The sequence below is a fragment of the Mustelus asterias genome, chromosome 14 (assembly GCF_964213995.1).
Source record: "Mustelus asterias chromosome 14, sMusAst1.hap1.1, whole genome shotgun sequence".
NCBI lineage: Eukaryota > Metazoa > Chordata > Chondrichthyes > Carcharhiniformes > Triakidae > Mustelus > Mustelus asterias.
This window is the reverse complement of record NC_135814.1, coordinates 70,243,789-70,267,619: the sequence shown is the minus strand read 5'-3', so window position 1 is coordinate 70,267,619 and position 23,831 is coordinate 70,243,789. Positions and strand designations below refer to the sequence as shown.

Here is a 23,831-nt window from a genome sequence, read left to right as displayed (position 1 = left end):
TTTATCAATTACCTTAAATCATTATTCTCTGATTCTCGTTCTTTCCAGCAATGGGAACAATTTCTGCCTATGTACTCTGTCTAGAAATAACTCCAGTAAGTCTTGCTACAATTGTATAGGTTTTTGGTGAGACCACATCTGAAAAACTGTGTGCATATAAAGATTTTTGGTCTCTTGAGCGAATTAAGGGATATGGCAAACTGATGGGAAAATGGGGTTGAAGTACAAGATCAGCCATCATTGTATTGAATAGAGGAGCAAGCTCAGTGGACCATATGGCCTATTTTATTTATGTAGGTTGGGGTGCATGCTGCCCCTTTGACGGTGTGGGTTAGATGACCCCATGGGCTAGCTCCTCCCAGGGTGGAGCTTGGGGAGTCAGTGTAGGACTGACTTTTGAGATCTGAAATAAATTGCCCCTTGTGTAAGTTCTCCAGGCCTACCTCGTGGTCGTTTTATACTTTTCAAACAAGACCCAAACATAATAGTCTACGCCTCTTATTTCACACCTTGTGTGTTTTGTGTTCTCTCAATCTCCTCTTCTCCAAGGAGAATGGCCGCAGTTTCAGAGACAGGCTGAACAGAACTGGGATCTGAATGTTCAGGATAATTGCAATTTAGGAAGGATGGGTAAAAGGAAGTGGGAAACATTGTTAACATGGGATGAAATCAGTACATTAGTGAGAGAGGATCTTACATCGAAGGATCAAAATTCAGGATCCGTTTGGGTGAAGCTCCAATATTAGTTCTGTGAATGAAAGGAAGTCTCTGCCTTCATCTGGCTCCAGATTGGAGCTGCAAACATCTTTGGCATGTTGATGATGATGTGAAGGATTTGCATTGTGTATTGCTGATTTTGGCTGATTGTTTGTTGCAAGCATAGTAAGGGCATTTTGTTTCTGTTTAGTCGTATCATTTATTCAAATTTACTATTACATACTTCCTTAGCTCTGAGAACTTTGTACCTTTACTTTCGCAACCCATGGACATGAAGACTGCACTCACTGTTCATTGTTTCTTGCCATGATTGCTGCACATTTTCTCTAGTAGGAGTGTTCTCCTGAGCTCCACGTATGGCCATTTTCACCTTAAGGTTCTTCTGTAAAGAGGTCTGTCTTGGCAATCCTCCAACCATGTTCTGAAACAGCAGACAACCCTTCACCATCAGTTTTGCTGTGGATATCCAATGTCATTACAGCAGTTATGAATACATAAATGATCCAGATCTTTCTCCCTAGCCTAGGTTGAAATAAGTTTGGGCGGCACAGTAGCACAGTGGTTAGCACTGCTGCTTCACAGCTCCAGGGACCTGGGTTCGATTCCCGGCTTGGGTCACTGTCTGTGTGGAGTTTGCACATTCTCCTCGTGTCTGCATGGAATTCCTCCGGGTGCTCCGGGGTTTCCTCCCACAGTCCAAAGATGTGCGGGTTAGGTTGATTGGCCATGCTAAAATTGCCCCTTAGTGTCCTGAGATGTGTAGGTTAGAGGGATTAGCGGCTAAATGTGTAGGGATATGGGGGTAGGGCCTGGGTGGGACTGTAGTCGGTGCAGACTCGATGGGCCGAATGGCCTGTTTCTGCACTGTAGGGTTTCTATGATTTCTATGAAGTTGCAAAAGGCAAATAATTTGAAAAAGGAAGAAATTTACAAGAATAATAGTCTTCTTTCTTGGATTACGCCTTCGCAATGCCGAAAATAGAGAGATTCAATGCATTAAAATAATACTGCCTATCTGTAGTGCTGCGTTTGAATATTCTGTCATTGCATTACCATTTCCTTGATGTTATAGGTGCAGTATCTGGGAAACCCTTTGCATATGGCATCTGTTATCGCAAATTGTCTTAGGGAGGAGCGGAGGATTCTAACAACAGTGAACACACCTGAGCAGGTATGCAGTTTTCTTTCAGAAGCTTATGTATTTTATTGCTGTCTAATAATAGTTGCTGTGTTAGTGCCTTCTCCTATATAACTAATGATCAATCACATGTCAAGCAAATTATGGAGGTGAAAATGGTTTTTTTTAGCAGTAGTACACAAAAAAGGGCAATAGTAAAACAGCAGCTTGTTTTACACCCAAGGTTAAATTTTAAGTCATTAAGTGTAGCTCAGAATATAAGAAAGAATACACTGATTTATAGCTTTTTTGATGCATGTATTTTCAGAGATAAAACATCATAGGCTGTGAAATCCCTTCTCTTCCTTCATTTACTGGGGATAAGAACTTCCAGCATTGGTTGCCAAACCTGTGCAGTAGACAACTGGCACTATGGAAGCCACCGCTAAGAATTGAGCTGCTTTGCTTAGTGTCTTATTAAATGGTTGGAAGTCCAGTTAATTTCCAGCAAGATATTTTTTTCACTTTCTCAAGTGGTTAAAGAAAAGGATATGATCTATTTATAAATGCAGTGAAAATTCTACATCCCAAGCAAGTTACATACCAACATTAGATTGTTAGTTCCATATAAGATTGGAATCAATTTTACTTTTTTAGTGCAATGCTACTTTCAAAATAGACATTTCCATGTTATTCAATTTATAATTGCAATAATTATTATTGGCAACATTTCACCACAGATAGCAAGTGATTATCAGGTCTGAAAATCAGATAATAGCATATTAATAACAACAATGATATCCAAATTGGCAGTGCTGTCAAAACACCATTGATTGTGGATTCAAAGACGAGTCAGTTTAAAATGAGCTGTAATTTTGAGCGTTATCCAATAAACCCAGCAATTATATATATTTGCTCGATGTTCTAAGCACACATATGTTTTTCTGCATTTAAGGCTCAGGATTAACCATTTTGTGTATTAACTATAATATCAATTGTAATCTGTTTTCAGTTCTGCTGTTTGCATGTCACCCGTAGGATCAGTTATGTGTTTCAGCTGCACTATATTTCAGCCACAGAATTGCTGCAGCATCAACTTTCCTGAATATCCACTGCAGATTGCTTCAGTTGTAAAATCAACTGTTGGACAGAGTTCCGATAAAATTAGATGGAGAATTTATCAACTGAACGTAGCTTGTCTCAACTATGATACCGGTTGCAGCAGGTATCAACTGCAAGATCACATACTTGCAAGTGATTCTGCAGCCAAACATAAAGCATAAATTAAACTCAAAAAGGGAAGCTCCATGATAAATCAACTGCTTACAATGCCTTAGTAAAGCACATTAACTCGTGTTGGATTTGGGATTTTGTTCAAAGTAACTACTTATCCATATACCCATGCCTGGCGTAACTAGAGTTCACTCAGAGGTTTTTTGATATAAACAGAAGAATTTACCTTTTGAAATAGAACATAAAAATCTGCTCTCTTATGGGTTTTGGAGTCATTTTCACTTATTGAAAAACACAGTTATAACAAATTCAGTCGAGGTCAACATTCTCTGTTTCATTTTGTCCCTGAAATTTTAATCTCTTTTATGTGTGTTAGGGGCTTGAGGAAAAATTACTACAGAACTCCATGATTTCAGAAAGACAAAGAGGTTTGGAACACCGAATGACTGCCATAAAGACCAATACACAGGTATGTTAGTTAATTGTGAAGCTGTCAGTGTAACACGGGAGTTGATTTAGGCCATTTTATTACAAAGATAAATGTGTGAGAAATAGGGAATGGAATAGAAAAGGTTAATTGACTCAGTACCTGCTAGAAAATGGCCTCACCCACCAGCAATTCATGTTGAAAAATTATGAATGAACTGATGTCAGCTTTCTGAGATGTGCCACTAGCAGCTGAGATTTCCCAGGGCGAGTGTAGGGTCAAAAGATTATAGCCCTATTCATCCATGTTTAAACTTCAATAAGAATTCCTCCTTTTCAAAAACAAGTGCAAGAAAAGTCATGATACCTGAAAGAAAATAAAGGATTTACTTGCTAAGACCTTATTAAAGAATTCCTCCTATTCAAAAAGTGCAAGAGAATTAATTAAACCTAAAAGAAAGCAAGCATTTGCTTGTTAAGTCTTATTAAATGCTGAACATGTTCATCAGTCAGTAGCTGAGCTATGCAGACGAGGAATACTGCATATTCCATCTATAGTGTGTTCGGAAATACAGATCTCAATGGGGATGGCCATGGACACCTTACAGCTGGTCCCAAGATGTATATATAGGGACAACAGTCAGAGCAAGATTGTGGTGATATGACCTTGGTTATCAGTACACCATACTAATGAAATATATGGTACCCGAGAGTGTCTGGGTTCTCCCTGTGAGAGAGGTAACATTCTCAGGAGAACCGGCGCAGAGAAAATGGGTGAAAAAGATGAACATTTGGCTGCTGATTGATACTACACTTGAGGTGTCATCGGTGCAACCTGCATAGCCAATTTACCAGGTGCAAGGATGTCTAACACTAGTACCTGAGATTAACTTTGATGGACGTGTATGAGTATTTGAGGTTTTCTTGGAATTTTGACCCCAAAGCTTCTGTAGTAACGGTGGGAACATTTGTATTTAGATACTGCCTTTCAAGAGCTCAGGATGTCCCAAAGCGCTTTACAGCCATTGAGGTACTTTTGAAGTCTAATCACTGCAGGATTGCACCCGAAATATCTGTGATGTATGTATTTCTAACATCAGTGGTAAACTATAATAAAGATAATTGTTCCCCCAGCTGAACCATATGTTTTTCACTGTCATTTGTAGAAGAGTTCAGACCGTGTGTTTGAACATTCTTCCACTGTCACTTAGTCCTCTTGATTTACATACTGATTAACCCAATACTACTCCTGAAGCCTACTAACTGCAACCTCCAGCATGCGTAACAGCACCGGTATCTGCAAATGCTGAGCATGTTGCAGGGTGATGTGCGGTACTATCAAATGCAAGTTGTTACTCCAGGACTTTAATGAAAGAAAATAAAACAAAATCAAACTCTATCTGCAGCATTTAATTTCAAAGAGTTTACATTGAAATATACCTTGTGATGTTTTTGTGGTTGTGTAAATATTGGTGTGGCAGAATGTGAAGTAGGACAAGACCGAAGAGTGGGATGGCAATACCTATAAGGCATGGGGGCGGGGGGGGGGGGGGGGGGGGGGCTTTCAATTTCATCTACTCACTCCAAACCTTGCATGTACAAAGATGAGTACTACAAAAACATCAAGACCATAATAGCTGTGCCTAACTATTCCCTTGCATAATTTGCTACCTTGTACAAATAGAAACATATTTTTGTGACATTGTAATTAAAAAGGTGCTTGCCCACAAGGACAGACCTGTAACAACCTGCAGGTTAGGTCATCAGTAGTTGCAGTGATTTGTTGTGCAGTGGTGTAAGTTGCCATTTTAATGGGAACCTTGCTGAATTATTTGTACATGTGAAATGCTATAAAAATGCTATTGGGTTCCATGCATAAGAGATGTGAGCATGAATATGGTGCATCATTACCTTCTCAAAGGCTATTGGGGAAGGGCAATAAATGTTGACTGTCAACTTTTTCTGACGTGCATACCTTAACCACCTACCCAACTGTACATAACAAGGAGAACAAGGAAATGGCAGAGCAATTAAACAACTACTTTAGTTCTGTCTTCACAGGAAAAGACACAAGTAACTTCCAAGAAATACTAGGGAAGCAAGGGTCTAGTGAGAAGGAGGAATTTAAGGAAGTTAGTACAAGTAAAACAAAGTGTTGGATAAATTAATGGGACTGAAAATGGTGGCCATAAAAAGAGTAGATATGTTGGTTATCATCATCCCAAATTCTATAGATTCTGGAACAATTCTGGCAGGTTGGAGAATGGCAAATATAATCCCACTATTTAGAAAAGGAGGGAGGAAGAAACCAGGGAATTACAGACCATTTGGCCCAACATCAGTATTAGGGAAACTGCTAGAGTTGATTATAAAGGATGTGACACTTAGGAAAATGTCAACAGGATTAGACAAAGTTAACATGTATTTATGAAAGGGAAATCGTTTTTGACAAACCTACTGGAGTTTTTTTGAGAACGTGCAACCTCCACACAGACAGCCACCCAAGACCGGAATCGCACCCAGGTTTCTGGCTCTGTGAGGCAGCAGTGCCGCCCCTTTTTATTGAGAAGGATGGGAATTATAGAATCCCTACTGTGCAGAAAGAGGCCATTTGGCCCATCAAGTCCACACCACTCTCTAAAAGATCACCCCACCCAGGCACACTCTGCCATCTTATCCCCATATTTCCCATAGCTAATCGACCTAACCTACACATCTTTGGACATTAAGGGATAATGTAGCATGGCCAATCCATCTAATCTGCACATCTTTGGACTGTGATAAGGAACTGGAGCACCCAGTGGAAACCAGGGGAGAATATGCAAATTCCACACAGTCACTGAAGACCAGAATCGAACCGAGGTCCCTGGCACTGTGAAGCCTTAATGCTAACCACTGTGCCACCCAAAGATTCAGAAGGAAAAACAGAATGGCAGAGTATTATTTAAATAGCGATAGATTGGGAAATGTTGATGTGCAAAGGGACCTGAGTGTTCTTGTACTCCAGTCACTGAAAGCAAGCATGCAGGTGCAGCAAGAAGTTAGAAAGGCAAATTGTATGTTAGCCTTATTGCAAGAGGATTTGAATACAGCAGTAAGGATGTCTTACTGCAGCTGTACAGAGCCTTGGTGAGACCACACCTAGAGTATTGTGTGCAGTTTTGGTCTCTTTATCTAAGAAAGGATATACTTGTCATAGTGAGAGTGCAGCAAATGTTCACCAGACTGATTCCTGGGATGTCAGGATTGTCGTTGTTATGACTGGTTCCTGAGCTAAATCCCCAAATTCATTACCCTCCATTCCCTCTGTGGGAACTATCTTGGCAAAGTTCCAAAGTCACCTGTGGTGAGGAGAGATGAACTGGCCTCCCTTTCTTGATTCAACCCCCTTGGTTGGTCTCAACAAGATTACTTAAAAAAGAACCCCTTCCCTTGCTGATAACTTTGCCCAGTCTCAATATATTTACTTTTTAAAAGGAAGCAATTTAACCAGGCTTTCTTCAGTTAAAGAAAGAGCGAGTTTGTTAGCTGTTAAATGCAAGGAATATAATAAAACACATGCACATACATTCAAACAGATTATAAATGAGAAGTGAGTCCAAAAATAAGTTTTTTAAAAAATATGAATCAGTCTTTGACTTGTCTGTGAGGAATAGATGGTGAAATGTTGCGGCTGTTTAAGATTTGTGATACTAGTAGCACTGGCTTCAACAGTTGTGCAGTTGGTTTTTACATTTCAGTCTAACTGAGACATTGTCCTGATTCCTTTTCAGCTATAGCTTGCTGACTTGGCTTGCTTCAGCAATCAGCAAGAGTGAGGCTTGTATATTTATTTGCCAGAGCATGGGGTGGATGGGGAAATTTCTTTTTGTTTCTGTGTCTCACACTCTGACACACCCATCACGAGGCCAAACTGCCCAAGTTTTGCAGATGGATTTTTATCCCAATCCCATTGGAAGGCAAAAATCCACAAGACAGTCTAGAACATAACTTACAGGATACAATTCCTGCTGAGAAGAGAATCAGTTTCCATTATCTCCACAGGAGTCCATTTTTTAAAATTCAAGTGTTTTTAAAGGTGTCCATATGCAATTCAGGCTTTTTCTCCTGGTGACAGTTCTCCTGTGACACTTGTATGAGGAGAGATTGGGTTGACGAGATCAGTATTCACTGGAGTTTAGAAGAATGAGAGGTGATCTCATTAAAATACATAAACTTCCTTTAGAGTTGGACAGACTGGATGCAGGGATGTTGTTACCTCTGGCTGAGGGTTCTAGAACAAGAGGTCACAGTCTCAAGGTTCAGGGTAGGCCATTTAGGACCGAGATGAGGAGAAACTTCTTCATCAGAGGGCATTAAACCTGTGGGATTCTCTACAACATAAGGCTGTGGAGGCTAATCACAGAATGTACATAAGAAAGAAATAGATAGATTTCCTAAAGCGTCAAAGGATGTGGTCAGAGAGCAGGAGTATAGCATTGAGACAGAGGATCAACCATGATCATATTGAATGACAGAGCAGGCTTGATGGGACGAATTGCATACTCCTCCTATTTTCTATGTTTCTAACCTCAGCCTTTGAGCCTGATCTGAACTTCTAATCCCATATTTTCTCCATTACCACCTACTTCCATTTAATCACTCATCTCTATCCTTGTATTAGCCCATCCCCTGTTGAAAACCTCATCCGTTGTTTTGATTTTGTTAGCTCCAGATTACAAACTATCCTGGCCAGCAGCTCATCCTCCACCATGACTTAACTAGAAAGTGCATGTCTAGGCAGAATAGAGGAACAAAGGGATCTCGGAGTACAAATACATCCTTCCGACATTGATAGGGTTTGGAAAATAAAGTATAGGCTTGTTTCTATTCGAGAATTCAATTTTTTAAAGTCTTAATACTACAGAGAGATATTCAAGCTATCTGAGTACAAAGAAACTGCATCTAGCAAGATATCCCTTTTCCAATTAAGAGAGAACAATTGTCACTATACTGCAGCAGCTACCTTAAGCGCTATTGAAATAAATCCAACAAATCTAAAAATCCTGCTGTGAGGTTTGAATATTTATATTATAAGAAAGCTGAACCAGCAGGAGACATGTTGAGCATACGTGCTGGACAACACACTTGTTCTACACAATATCCTTCAAGCAAAACTGGATACTGAGAAATGCAGATAGTGGTAACTTCATCATTACACAATTGTCTCCTAAGGTCAGAACTTATTTTTCCAGATTTATTTGACAATTGATTTAGGAGCATCCTTAAAATTTAAACTAGTCCATTGTTAGATTGTGGCAGTATACAATTTATCAGTGCCTGACTGAGGTGATGTATCCTTAATTTGCAAAGGTCCATTCCTGTTTGTCAGGAAGTGTTTTGTGTTAAAGCTTATGCCATACAAGATGTTGGTGGCCTTAAACCTTTATTCAGAAGATGAGTTTTTCTTTTAAGTTCCAATTCCTAGGATCACTCCATTTAATCATATAACCCCTTATTATAGCTAAATACCGTCACAACAAGAAAGCAGCAGTACAGGTACAGTGTCGCAATTCTAGCACTCCAAAAACCAGATGATTTAAGAATGCGCCATGCATTGATTTTAATTGAGTAAAAAAAAAACTCACCTGGACAATTCAGGTAGGTTCTGCATTGACATGATGTGATGCCTCACTTGTTATCTATTTTATCTTTTGCACACTGTCTATGCCCACACTCCAGCAACCCTGGACCCCACCCAAACCACCTGCCCAGGTATCAGGTAAGTTCCAAAAACCTGCACAGCCTTGGTCCCAAGGCTGCCAGCTCTGAGACATTCTACCTCTATGAGGTGGTCACCAAGAAATCCAAATGGAAATTCAAAAGAAACCACTTCGTCCAAAGAGTGGTAGGAATTTGGAACTCGCTACCACAGAAAGTGGTTGTAGTGAATAGTATTGATACACTCGAGGGGAAACTAAACAAGCAGATGAGGGAGAAGGAAATAAAGCGTCACAATGGTAGAATTAGATGAAAAAAAATTGGAGAAGACTTAAGTGGTGAACAAACACTGGTATGAACCGTTTGGGCTGAATGTATCCTATGTAAACCATGAACCCTCATCCTAAAACTTGACTGCTGTACAAGTCTTAAATAAAATAACTTTACAAATCTTTATAACCAAAGTTATTTTCCTTTTTTCATAAAATAGTTGGTAGAACATGATGTCAAACATCTTGAGGACCTGCAGGATGAATTTGATTTCAGATACAAGACACTACAAACACAAGGTAATTTTCACAATGAAAAGTTGCTTTCTGTTGTGCAGCCAAGTACTAGCACCTATGATGTATATCTGTGGCTCGAATTGGATGCAATGCTGATGGTTAACATCTTTAATTGGGAATGGGGTGAGGAGTCCTGTTCTGTTGGTGTTTTAAGTTTAATTTGTGATTTGTTTTTTGTTTAAAGCAGTAGCCTTTAAGGGGTTGCTCCTTTAACTTCCTCAGTTCATTTGATTTAGTTTAATTGGTTAATGATTTATTTTGAAATAGGAGTACTGTTCTGTGTAATTGCAACAATGTAAATAATACTTTCAGATTTCATCCAGATAATCAGAATTTACGTATACTGTATATAATGTAATAGAAATGGAAAGTTGAGGTGAAATTTGGCAGAATAGGAGGATAGAAACCCTTTTAAAAGGCATTAAGCAATTTTGTCAGGATTGAAACCAGACAAAGAAGTGAAACTTTAAATAAAGGAAGAGAAGACTCTGCAGACAGTAGCATAGCATCAATGTTGCTGAAGCAGTAATCCAGAGGTACAGATCGACATTTCAGGGACATGTTCAAATCCCACTATGGCAGTTGGGGAAATTACTTAATGAATAAATTTGAAATAAAAATGAGAAGTTTGTTTCATAATTATGAAAATATCAAATTATAGTTAAAAGTCCACGTGGTTCATTGATGTCCTGCAGGGGAGGAAATCTGTCCTTACCCTGTCTGGTCTAACTGACTTCAACCCACTGGTTAGATTGACTAATAACTGCCTTCTGGAATGGCCTAGCAAGCCACCCAGTTGAGGTCCTTATGTAGGAATTAATTGCATACTTAAGGACTTCAATTGGCAACAGGGTGGGGAGGTCATCCATCAGGGTAGGGATGGGAAGGTGAGGAGGTCCTTACCTGCAACTTTCTACCTGATTAAGTGCCTCCCCTGCCCTCCACCAACACCAAACCCACCATGAGAGAGGGCACAAGATTCTGCCCAGAATGTAATCTGGATGGGGGACTTCAATGTCCATCATGAAGAGTGGCGAAGTAGCAACACTACACATTGGGCTGACCAAGTCCTGAAGGACATACCTGCCGGACTGGGTCTGAGGTAGGTGGTGAGCAGACCAACATGGAGGAAAAGCTGAGTTGACCTCATCCTCACCAATTTACCTGCTGCAGATGCATCTGCCCATGACAGCATTAGTCGGTGTAACCACCATAGCGTATGAAGACCAAGTCCTGCCATCACACTGAGGATGTCCTGCATTATGTTGTGTGACACTAGCACTCCCATTAAATGAGAGTGACTCAGAATCGATCTAGCAGTTCAAAATTGGACCAGGCTTTGTGGACCATCAGCAGCAGCAGAATTGGATTCAACTCCAATCTATAATCTCAAAGCCTGGTATATCCCTCACTCTGCCATTATCATCTAGTCAGGGGACTAGTCCTGGTTTGCATGCCAGGAGCACTACCAGGCATATCTAAAATTGAGGTGTTAACTTGTTGAAGATACAACATAGGAATACAGGAATGCTAAGCAGCAGAAGCAATATGCTAAAGACAAAGCTATATGATGCCACAACTGATGGATCAGATCGAAGCTCTGCATGCCTGCCACATTCAATCATGAATGGTGGTCGACAATTCATCAACTAACTGGAAGAGGAGGTTCCACAAATATTCCCATCCTCGGAGTCCAGCACGTCAGTGCAAAAGACAAGGATGAAGCATTTTCAAACATCTTCAACATGTAATTACTGTCCCTTTAAATTAAATTCCATATGACTTCACTGTTTCTAGCAACCCCAGATTGACTGATGGATATTTGCAGCATGCTGTACCCCTTTATCTCCACCATCCCCCACACAGTGCATCCTGAATGTCTGCCCATTTCTGATTAATATGCCCCATGAACTGGAACACACTTTGGAGTCAATTTTTATGTCCATGACAATGTCTCCAATGCGTTTTTATCAGAGTTAACTTTGTTTTCTCAGAACACAGTGATAGGAACAGTCTTCACGTGAAGGAGGAGGTTTTTCGGTTGCAAGGAATGCTCAATCAACTGGATCATAAACGAAAGGTAGAGTGCTATTATACAACATAAACAGAATTAGAGATGTGTAAAGCACAAAGGAGGCCACTCAGCCCACATGACTGTACCAGCTGAAAAAGAACTATCGAACCTAATGCCACTCTCCAGCTTTTGGTCCGTGGCTGTGTAGCTTATGGGACTGAAGTGTCACTTAGAGTCTATTATTAAAAATGAGATCGCAGAGTACTTGGAAGTGCATGATAAAGTAGGACTGAGTCAGCACAGCTTTGTCAAGGGGAGGTCCTGTCTGACAAATCTGTTAGAGTTCTTTGAGGAGGTAACAAGGAAGTTAGATAAAGGAGAGACAGTGGACGTGATTTATTTAGATTTCCAGAAGGCCTTTGACAAGATGCCACATAGGAGACTGTTAAATAAGTTAAGAGCCCATGGTGTTAAGGGTACGCTCCTGGCATGGATAGAGGATTGGTTGACTGGCAGAAGGCAGAGAATGGGGATAAAGGGGTCTTTCTCAGAATGGCAGCCGATGACTAGTGGTATGCCTCAGGAGTCAGTGCTGGGACCACAACTTTTCACAATATACATTAACAATTTGGAGGAAGGAACTGAAGGCACTGTTGCTAAGTTTGCAGATGATACAAAGATATGTAGAGGGACAGATAGTATTGAGGAAGCAGGGGGGGGTGCTGCAGAGGGACTTGGACAGGTTAGGAGAGTGGGCAAAGAAATGGCAGATGGAATACAAAGTGGAAAAGTGTGAGGTTATGCACTTTGGAAGGACGAATGGAGGCATAGACTATTTTCTAAATGGGAAAACGCTTAGGAAATCAGAAACACAAAGGGACTTGGGAGTCATTGTTCAAGATTCTCTTAAGGTTAACGTGCAGGTTCAGTTGGCAGTTAGGAAGGCAAATGCAATGCTAGCATTCATGCCGAGAGGGCTAGAATACAAGAGCAGGGATGTACTTCTGAGGCTGTATAAGGCTCTGGTCAGACCCCATTTTGAATATTGTGAGCAGTTTTGGGCCCCATGTCAGGGATCTTATTGAAACTTACAGGATACTGTGAAGCCTGGATAGAGTGGACGTGGAGAGGATGTTTCCACTAGTAGGAAAAACTAGAACCAGAGGGCACAATCTCAGGCTAAAGGGACGATCCTTTAAAACAGAGATGAGGAGGAATTTCCTCAGCCAGAGAGTGGTGAATCTGTGGAACTCTTTTCCGCAGAAGGCTGTGGAAGCCAGGTCATTGAGCGTCTTTAAGGACAGAGATAGGTTCTTGATTAATAAGGGGATCAGGTATTGTGGGGACAAGACAGGAGAATGGGGATGAGAAAAAAGTCAGCCATGATTGAATGGCGGAGCAGACTCAATGGGCCGAGTGGCCTAATTCTGCTCCTATGTCTTATGATCTTAAGCGCACATTCAAGTATTTTACTGCAATGAGGATTTTTGACTCTTCCACCTTTTCTTGCAGTAAGTTCCAAACATTAAGCACAATGAAATCTCCCCTCCGCCTTCTCTGTTTCAAAGAAAACATGATGTGGAGATGCCGGTGTTGGACTGGGGTAAACACAGTAAGAAGTTTAACAACACCAGGTTAAAGTCCAACAGGTTTATTTGGTAGCAAAAACCACACAAGCTTTCGGAGCTCCAAGCCCCTTCTTCAGGTGAGTGGGAATTCTGTTCACAAACAGGGCATATAAAGACACAGACTCAATTTACATGAATAATAATACTTAGAGCTAATTAAGTCTTTAAGAAACAAATAACGTGAGTGGAGAGAGCATCAAGACAGGCTAAAAAGATGTGTATTGTCTCCAGACATGACAGCCAGTGAAACTCTGCAGGTCCAGGCAAACTGTGGGGGGTTACAAATAGTGTGACATTAACCCAATATCCCGGTTGAGGCCGTCCTCGTGAGTTTATTTAGTCTTGTCTGGAGACAATACACATCTTTTTAGCCTGTCTTGATGCTCTCTCCACTCACGTTGTTTGTTTCTTAAAGACTTGATTAGTTGTAAGTATTCGCATTCCAATCATTATTCATGTAAATTGAGTCTGTGTCTTTATATGCCCTGTTTGTGAACAGAATTCCCACTCACCTGAAGAAGGGGCTTGGAGCTCCGAAAGCTTGTGTGGCTTTTGCTACCAAATAAACCTGTTGGACTTTAACCTGGTGTTGTTAAACTTCAAAGAAAACAGCCAGCCTATTCAATCTTTCCTCGTAACTATAATTTAGAGATTTAGTCCAATTCTTTTCTCTATTTCTGTTCTTTTTTTTTGTTTTCCCCTTCTCTTTATTCCACCCTTCCGCTCTCACATCCATCATCTCTTTCCCTACTGACTGGGCTGAAATCTGAGGATCCCTTTCCTTCAATTCAGTCCTGGCAATACCCTCATAAATCTCTGTGCCCTCTATAATGTGATTGCATCCTTCCTGTGAGAAGACAGCTCACCACCACATTTTCAAGGGCAATTAGGGCTGGGTAATAACTGTTGGTCGAGCCAGTGTTGCCCACATCCTACAAATGAATTTAAAAAGTAAATCAATGAGGAGATCATAACTTTAAGCAGTACTCTAACTGTTGCCTGACTAAGTCTTTTATACAGTTTGAGCATAACTTCTCTGCTCTTATATTCTCTGTTCTGCTAATAATGAAAAATATTGCTTATGCCTTCTTAACTGTCTTACCTGCACCATTATGTATCTGTGGACATGCACTCGAGTCCCTCTGTTGCTCAACACTTGTCAGCATCCTAGCATTTATTGTGTATTTCCATGCTGTATTTGCCCTCCCAAAATGCATTATCTCACACTTCTCTGTATTGAATTCCGTTTGCCACTTTTCTGCCCATCTGACCAGTCTTTTGATATTTTCCTACACCTTTGTCTCCAGCTATTTTCCTCACTTTCAATCACAAAGCCATTTTTTGTATCATCTGCAAATTTCTTAACCATGGCCCCTATATTTAATTCTAAATCATTGAAGTGCACCACAAAATACAAGGGACCTGGCATTAAGCCTTGCAGAATCCCACTGTCCCAACTGTGAACTGTGAACAGCCTTTCAGTCACAAAAACACCCATCGATCATTACTCTTTGTTTCCTGCCATTGAATCAATTTAGATCCAACTTGTCACTTTCCCTTGAACCCCATAGGCTTTTAGATTATCCATCTGTTCAATGGGATCCTGTCAAAAACCTCGTGAGAATTTGTGTAGACTGTATCAAAAGCACTAACATTATTGATCCTCCTTTTTGCCTCTTCAAAAAATTAAATCAAGTTAACCTTCCCTTCACAAATCCATGCTGATTGTGCTTGCTTAATCCATGACTTTCTAAATGCTGATTAATACTTTCCGTCAGAATTTTTTTCAATGATTTGCCCATCACTGAAGTTAAACTGACTGGCCTGCAATTACTCTGTCCTTTTTTCTCTTTTGAAACTACTGTGCAATACTAGTTTTCTAGCACCAAGCCTTCCTGATGAGGTCATTTGTTCAGCCTTCTTTTATGATACGGTCTCTAGCTGACCTCATTATGAATGTCTTGTTAGGCTACAAGAATATCTGATACACTTATAAAGCTGCAGAGGGGAGGGGAAGCTTTGTTTGATTGACATCTCTATTACCTTTTAATAATCTGCTGTTTCTTTCGCAAGATTATTTTCAATGTCTATATGTTTATTTATACAAGATTAAGAGGGTGGAAGTAGATAAAAGCTTCTGATGTTGCTACTATGAATTTCTGTAATTGATTCTAGCTTTTAAGAGGATGTAAATGGAGCTATTTTCTCCCAAAGCCTCTTTGATTGTATCAGTTTCAGGAACATTTGAAAGACTTGCCAGACTTGCCAATGGCTCATTGGTTCTGTACAATGGATACTGGAAAAGTGGGTATAGAAGATGCATGGGAATATGAGGGTGCATGGAAGGAACATGGGGGATATAAAAGTGCTTGGGGAGATGTGGAGCATGGAAGGGGCATGAGTGGGGATGGGGCTGAGTGGGGAGCATTTGTGGATCTGACATTTATCATAATAACTGGGTCAATGTCCCAGTGAATAGAAGCGGCTATTCTGGTCTGTTGTCATCGCCATCCACTTGCCTCCATTGATGGCTTGGGCCTGCTTTTGAAGGCAGTGGTGCCAACTCGATGCTTGCACCTGACCAGAACAAAAATTTGGTGGGATCCTTCACAGCGATGGGTCTGTGGGGTTAGGAATTTTCCTGGCTCCAGAGAGTCTCTCCCACAAAAATCTGACCCAAAGTCTAGACTCTTTTCTTGCTGAGCTTGCTGCTGCACACTGACTAAAAAAGGTTCTTCTGAATGTGGTTTAAGAATTCCACCTCTTCTATTCATTGATATTAAGGTGGTTCAAATCCAATACATTTACCCCACTGGGTTTGCACTTCAGAGAAACTTACCTATATGTTTGGCCATTCGATATCCCTATCACTCCTTGGAGATCTATAGTACTTCAGTGTGATTGTCCCTTGAAGATCTTTCCAACATATAATCTTTCCACACAGCTGTGATTGTTTCTTTAAACAATATTATGACCATCCCACCTTCCCCCCCCCCCCCCCCCCACCCCCTGCACAAACTGTCCTCTCCTTTTTCATTCCCCTCACCTTATTTGAAAACTCTAAAATCCAGAGTACTGGTTCCATAAAAGTTATACTTTACCATAAAGAGATGTTGCACTTGGAGTTTCCCCAAACCTCAGACATTCATCACTATCTGCACAAATAAAAGTATATTCAAAATATTGTATTGGCCAACCCACAGAATTTGGTGAGATTGGTCACCAAGAGTCATTATTCACTCCAACTGGGGAAATGGCCTTCCTGTAAGAAGCACTGTTTTAGTAAATATATATTAACTAATTCTGGATGGATTCTAATTTAATCTGTGTTCTTTTTATCATGCTGGGGATTTTGGCTTCTGGTTGTCAAATGAATTTGAGTAATTTAGCCTGTTTATTTTGGTCTGGTGATGCAATGTTTTCTGCCTTTCAGAAGGGGTGGGAGAATGTGATGGGCATCCTACATTTATTCCAATGAATATGTACATTGCCATTGAGGTTTAGTTGTAAACCTGGGCACACTGCCCCATACACAGTGCCAATAAAGATGCAAATTTTAGCTCACAGTAGAATTTATCTGCCTAATTAGCCATGAACACAATAGAACATAGAACATAGAACATTACAGCGCAGTACAGGCCCTTCGGCCCTCGATGTTGCGCCGACCAGTGGAACCAATCTAAAGCCCCTCTAATCTACACTATTCCAATATCATCCATATGTTTATCCAATAACCATTTGAATGCTCTTAATGTTGACGAGTCCACTACTGCTGTAGGCAGGGCATTCCACACCCTTACTACTCTCTGAGTAAAGAACCTACCTCTAACATCTGTCCTATATCTCTCACCCCTCAATTTAAAGCTATGTCCCCTCGTGCTAGCCATCACCATCCGAGGAAAAAGGCTCTCACTATCCACCCCATCTAATCCTCTGATCATCTTGTATGCCTCTATTAAGTCACCTCCTAACCTTCTTCTCTCTAACGAAAACAACCTCAAGCCCCTCAGCCTTTCCTCATACGATTTTCCCACCATACCAGGCAACATCCTGGTAAATCTCCTCTGCACCCTTTCCAACACTTCCACATCCTTCCTATAATGCGGCGACCAGAACTGTACGCAATACTCCAAATGCGGCCGCACCAGAGTTTTGTACAGTTGCAGCATAACCTCCTGGCTCCGAAACGCAATCCCTCTACCAATAAAAGCTAACACACCGTACGCCTTCTTAACAACCCTATCAACCTGGGTGCCAACTTTCAGGGATCTATGCACATGGACACCCAGATCTCTCTGTTCATCCACACTACCAAGTATCTTACCATTAGCCCAGTACTCTGTATTCCTGTTACTCCTTCCAAAGTGAATCACCTCACACTTATCAGCATTAAACTCCATTTGCCACTTCACAGCCCAGCTCTGCAGCTTATCTATGTCCCTCTGTAACCTGCCACTTCCATCCGCACTGTCTACAACTCCACCGACTTTAGTGTCATCCGCAAATTTACTAATCCATCCTTCCACGCCCTCATCCAGGTCATTAATAAAGATGACAAACAGCAGTGACCCCAAAACAGATCCTTGCGGTACACCACTAGTAACTGAACTCCAGGATGAATGTAAGGGACTGAGGAAAATGTGTGGGGAAGACATTTACCAGTGTTCTTTGTCCCTTGTGGGTTTCAGTGTCCTGTTTGCCGGGTGGGTGCTGTGAACAGGATGCTGTTGGTTGAGTGATGTGGGCTGGGCCAATGGGATTGCTCTGGGGGCGGGAGGAAAAAAAAGGCGCCAGGAAGTGAAGCAGTGCAGAGCTGGAGAGGGAGTGAGCAGAGAGAGAGCTTTTTCCAGGCAGTGAGAATTCGGTTTGGAGTGAGAGGCAGCCAGGAGTGAGAGGCAGCCAGGCGTTCCCCTGCCTGTTCTTTTCATTACTGCCGAGGAGGACAGCCTTCAGCGCACTCGACCTACTTTGCTGCAGATAGCTCGCGGCACCTCTGCCTCCTGCGGCATCATCTTCCACACGTGTGTCTCTTCTGGACTGTGTGTGTGTCGTGAGTAACTGGTGGGGACTATACAATCCAACTGGAACAGTATCTACAAATGTGTTACTGAGGATGAGTTTCCCCATGTGTGCACCAACGGATGGGCCCCAACGGTTATAGATCAGAGCTCACTGTTTTATGTCTGTTAATTATATATGTTATTAAATTTATTTTTGATATTCCGATTACAGTACTGACATTTATGGGTAAGCAGGGATTTAGCCAAATCAACATCAACCGCTAGGAATTCGAATCCTGTTGATTGAATATTTAAATAGTAGCCCCATATAGTGGTCAGCAGGGGGTTACATGAATATTTCCCATCAACCACCACCCTCTGTTTTCTTACAGCTAGCCAATTCCTGATCCAAACCACTAAATCACCCTCAATCCCATGTGTCCGTATTTTCTACAAAAGCTTACCATGGGGAACCTGATCAAACGCTTTGCTGAAATCCATATACACCACATCAACCGCTTTACCCTCATCCACCTCTTTGGTCACCTTCTCAAAGAACTCAATAAGGTTTGTGAGGCACGACCTACCCTTCACAAAACCGTGCTGACTATCCCTAATCAAATTATTCCTTTCTAGATGATTATAAATCCTATCTCTTATAATCCTTCCCAAAACTTTGCCCACAACAGAAGTAAGGCTCACCGGTCTATAATTACCAGGGTTGTCCCTACTCCCCTTCTTGAACAAGGGGACAACATTTGCTATCCTCCAGTCTTCTGGCACTGTTCCTGTAGACAATGATGACACAAAGATCAAAGCCAAAGGCTCTGCAATCTCTTCTCTAGCCTCCCAGAGAATCCTGGGATAAATCCCATCTGGCCCAGGGGACTTATCTATTTTTACCCTTTCCAGAATTGCTAACACCTCCTCCTTATGAACATCAATCCCATCCAGTCCAACAGCCTGCATCTCAGTACTCCCCTCGACAACACTGTCCCTCTCCAGTGTGAATACCGATGAAAAATATTCATTTAGTGCCTCTCCTACCTCTTCAGACTCCACGCACAACTTCCCACTACTGTCCTTGACTGGCGCTAATCTTACCCTAGTCATTCTTTTACTCCTGACATACCTATAGAAAGCTTTCGGGTTTTCCTTGATCCTACCTGCCAAAGACTTCTCATGTTCCCTCCTGGCTCTTCTTAACTCTTTCTTTACTTCCTGGCTAACTTGTAACTCTCAAGTGCCCTAACTGAGCCTTCACGTCTCATCTTAACATAAGTCTCCTTCTTCCTCTTCACAAGAGATTCAACCTCCTTAGCAAACCACGGTTCCCTTACACATCTGCTTCCTCCCTGCCTGACAGGTACATATTTATCAAGGACGCATAGTAGCTGTTTCTTGAACAAGTTCCACATTACAATTGTGCCCATCCCCTGCAGTTTCCTTCCCCAACCTATTGCCAGCTAAATCTCGCCTAATCGCATCAAGAGCAAGTGCTAGAATAAAAGTTGCACTCTTGTGTAAGTTTTACAAGCTCAACTGATGCTATGGTAGATTTGGGCTGACAAATTGGCCATCTCAAGTTTGACTTCTTGCACACCACATTTTGCAACACATTGGGTGGAATTTTCCACTCCAGGGACTAAGTGCGGTGGAGGTCGGGAAAAGCATTTCCTGCCTGTCAGCGTGGTGTGTTTCTGCTCCAGATTGTCTGATTTTTAGCTTATTATTTTTGCATGAACATGAAGGATATCATGTCTTCTGGCAGGGTGGGCTGGGATTCACCCCCCTGCTGTGGCCTCATCAGATAATCTTTCTAGATGCCATATTTAAACCACACACACATGCACTTCATATCACTGTCTGCAGCGCAGGGCCGGTCTTGATGTTTGATGACTCCAAAAGATGAGAAAACAACTGTCCCCAAGTTCAGTGACAAAGCGCTGGGTGCACCTCTGGATACTATTAAGGAACTCCAGGTCTTACTTCATCGCCATGGTGGCAGAAGGAGGTCCACCAACCTCACCACACCAGCCTGGATGCAGATCATCAGGGCAGTCAACACCAAGGCTCAGAAAAAGGCTGCCATCCAGTGCAGGAAGAGGATGAATGATCTCATCCACTCTGCAAGGGCAAGTCGACCTTCTCCTGCCTCAACTAGCCCATGTATTGGCCACTTCCTCTGGCGCCTCAGCTTCCTCACCAAGCTCAGCCCTCTCAAAATTTTCATCATCAGATGACATGTGTCGCCATCTCGGCATCTGGCAAAGCATCTCGGCAAAGCATCTCCCCTTTGGAGCGCCAGGTTGTGTAGAGCACAGCAAGCAACAATGATGTGTGAGACCCTCTGAGGAGCTTACTGGAAAGAACCGCCTGACCTATCCAGACATTGAAAATGCATCTTCAAGATGCCAATGATCTGCTCTGTCAGTGAGCATGTTGCAGCATGAACAATGTTATACCTCTCCTCTGAGACACTTTGTGGCTGCCGAATGGGCGTCAACAGCTATGTTTTTTGTGGGTAGCCTTTGTCACTGAGGAGCCAAACCTGAATGCACTGAGGACCCTTGAAGATCGGTGGCACCTGCGAGTGACTCAAAACGTACGATTCGTGAAGCTTCTAAGGTATCTTTCACATACCTGCATAATCTGCTTCTGGTGATTGCAGGCGAGCTGCACATTGAGAGAGTGGAACCTTTTTCTGTTGTTGAGTTGCAGTGGCTGTTCCCAGGGAGCTCTTAAAGCCATATATATGACTGCAGTTAATGGCACCCTGCACCTGTGGGAATCCAGAGTTCCTTGTAATTCCCACTGCCCTGGCAGCCTGATTGGCTTCAGCTAGGTAGAACTGGAAGTAATTGTGTGCCTTGCTAAATAGGCCTTGGTGACCTCTTGTATGCATTTGTGAGTAGATGATTGCGAAGTCCCACAGAGGTCTTCAGTGGAGCCTTGCAGTGTTCAATCCATGAAGAAGTTCAACTCATGAAGAACTTCAGAGTGGCTGTGACTTTTAGAGCCTCCCTGTCCCTGTGACATCAACTCCCCTGGAGATTGTGGCAGTTGTGGGCCACCATATTCTTCAATTTGCAATGGTGTTTATGGTACTCTCTCACTCATCTGGAGGTCTTGCTAAATGCCTCCACTCAATGGCTCTGTCAGCCTCAGCATTTGACTCCTGAGGGAGCCCCACTCTCCCTTGTTCCTCAGAGTGAGGCTCTTCCCTTAGCCCAGCCTGGCGATTATGGGCCTTCCTTCTCCTCCTTAGTTGCCTGATTGCCCAGATGAAGGCAACGTTGCTGCTGCATCCATGAGGCACTCATGTTTGTGTCTATGGAAACATTGAACAGAAATATGGATGAACATAAGCCTGAAATGTTCATATTCCTGCTGCTAACTCGGGAGCCATTGTGGGTGACTTTCATCCTTTCATCCCAGACATGACATCCCAACTGAGAACCTTGGAGTGATGTTATAGCTTTTGGGATCATCCGTAAGGCAGCCAAACCACCGCCCCCCCCCCCCCCCCCCCCCCCCTCCTATCAGCCCTGAGAGCCTCCTGCTGGCAATTTTTCATAATTTGTTTTCAACTGTGTCAGATTCAGCTTGAAAAATGGTGGTGCTGCGTCCCCTTCCTGTGACCATCGAAATCCCTCCCATTGTGCTGGCGAACATAATGTGCAGATCCCTTCCTCCAATCACTCTCCCTCTTTCCTCACTAATCCTCCCTCTCCCCGGCCGCCTCCCTCCCTCTCCCCGTCCGTCTCCCTCCCTCTCCCCGAACGTCTCCCTCCCTCTCCCCGTCCGTCTCCCTCCCTCTCCCCGTCTGTCTCCCTCCCTCTCCCCGTCCGTCTCCCTCCCTCTCCCCGTCCATCTCCCTCCCTCTCCCTGGCCGCCTCCCTCCCTCCCTCCCTCCCTCTCTCCCCAGCCGCCTCCCTCCCTCCCTCCGTCTCACCCAGCCGCCCCCCTCCCTCCCTCTCTCTCCCCGGCTGCCTCCCTCCCTCCTTCTCTCCCCGGCCGTCTCCCTCCCTCCCTCTCTCCCCGGCCGTCTCCCTCCCTCCCCTCCCTCCCCGGCTGCCTGCCTCCCTCCCTCCCTCTCTGGCCGTCTCCCTCCCTCCTTCTCTCCCCGGCTGCCTCCCTCCCTCCCCCTCTCCCTGTCTGCCTCCCTCCCCCCTCGCCCCACCTGTCTGCCCGCCTCCCTCCCCCTCGCCCCGCCTGTCTGCCCGCCTCCCTCCCCCTCGCCCCACCTGTCTGCCCGCCTCCCTCCCCCTCGCCCCGCCTGTCTGCCCGCCTCCCTCCCCCTCGCCCCGCCTGTCTGCCCGCCTCCCTCCCTCTCGCCCCGCCTGTCTGCCCGCCTCCCTCCCCCTCGCCCCGCCTGTCTGCCCGCCTCCCTCCCCCTCGCCCCGCCTGTCTGCCCGCCTCCCTCCCCCTCGCCCCGCCTGTCTGCCCGCCTCCCTCCCTCTCGCCCCGCCTGTCTGCCCGCCTCTCTCCCCCTCGCCCCACCTGTCTGCCCGCCTCCCTCCCCCTCGCCCCGCCTGTCTGCCCGCCTCCCTCCCCCTCGCCCCGCCTGTCTGCCCGCCTCTCTCCCCCTCGCCCCGCCTGTCTGCCCGCCTCCCTCCCCCTCGCCCCGCCTGTCTGCCCGCCTCTCTCCCCCTCGCCCCGCCTGTCTGCCCGCCTCTCTCCCCCTCGCCCCGCCTGTCTGCCCGCCTCTCTCCCCCTCGCCCCGCCTGTCTGCCCGCCTCCCTCCCTCTTTCTCTGGGGATGATTTTGAGCCTGCATTAGTTATCAGTGTAAACAGCGACATGGGCCCAAGTCCCGCGGGGTGCAATGAAAGTTCATCAGACTAATTCCTGGGATAATGGAATTGTCCCATGAAGAAAGATTAAAGAGACTGGGCCTGTGTTCCCCAGAGTTTAGAAGAATGAAAGTTGATCACAATGAAGTGTACAACATTCTTACAGTGCTCAACAGGATAGATGCGGGAAAGATGTTTCCCTTGATTGGTGAGGACGGGACGAGGAAGGTGGCTGCTTTAGAACCAAGTGAAGCATTCTCAGTATAAGTGATAGGCCACTTAAGACCAAGATTAGGAGGAAATTCTTCAGTCAGAGAATGGTGCATCTTTGGAATTCTATATAGAAACATAGAAAACTTCAGCACAAAACAGGGCCTTCGGCCCCACAAGTTGTGCCGAACATATCCCTACCTTTTAGGCTTATCTATAACCCTCCATCCTATTAAGTCCCATGTACTCATCCAGGAGTCTCTTAAAAGACCCTATTGAGTTTACCTCCACCACCACTGACGGCAGCCGATTCCACTCGCCCACCACCCTCTGTGTGAAAAACTTCCCCCTAACATCTCCCCTGTACCTACCCCCCAGCACCTTAAACCTGTGTCTTCTCGTAGCAGCCATTTCCACCCTGGGAA

General features: G+C 43.7%; 1 protein-coding gene across 1 annotated transcript in view; it reads left to right on the top strand.

The window, feature by feature from the left end:
- stat4 (signal transducer and activator of transcription 4) overlaps positions 1–23,831 on the top strand; it is a 114,329-nt gene that overhangs the window by 51,848 nt on the left and 38,650 nt on the right. The window contains exons 4-7 of the mRNA XM_078228618.1: positions 1,790–1,888; positions 3,444–3,536; positions 9,684–9,762; positions 11,754–11,839. Of these exons, the coding sequence (XP_078084744.1) occupies positions 1,790–1,888; positions 3,444–3,536; positions 9,684–9,762; positions 11,754–11,839 (357 nt within the window). The remainder of the gene's footprint in view (positions 1–1,789; positions 1,889–3,443; positions 3,537–9,683; positions 9,763–11,753; positions 11,840–23,831) is intronic.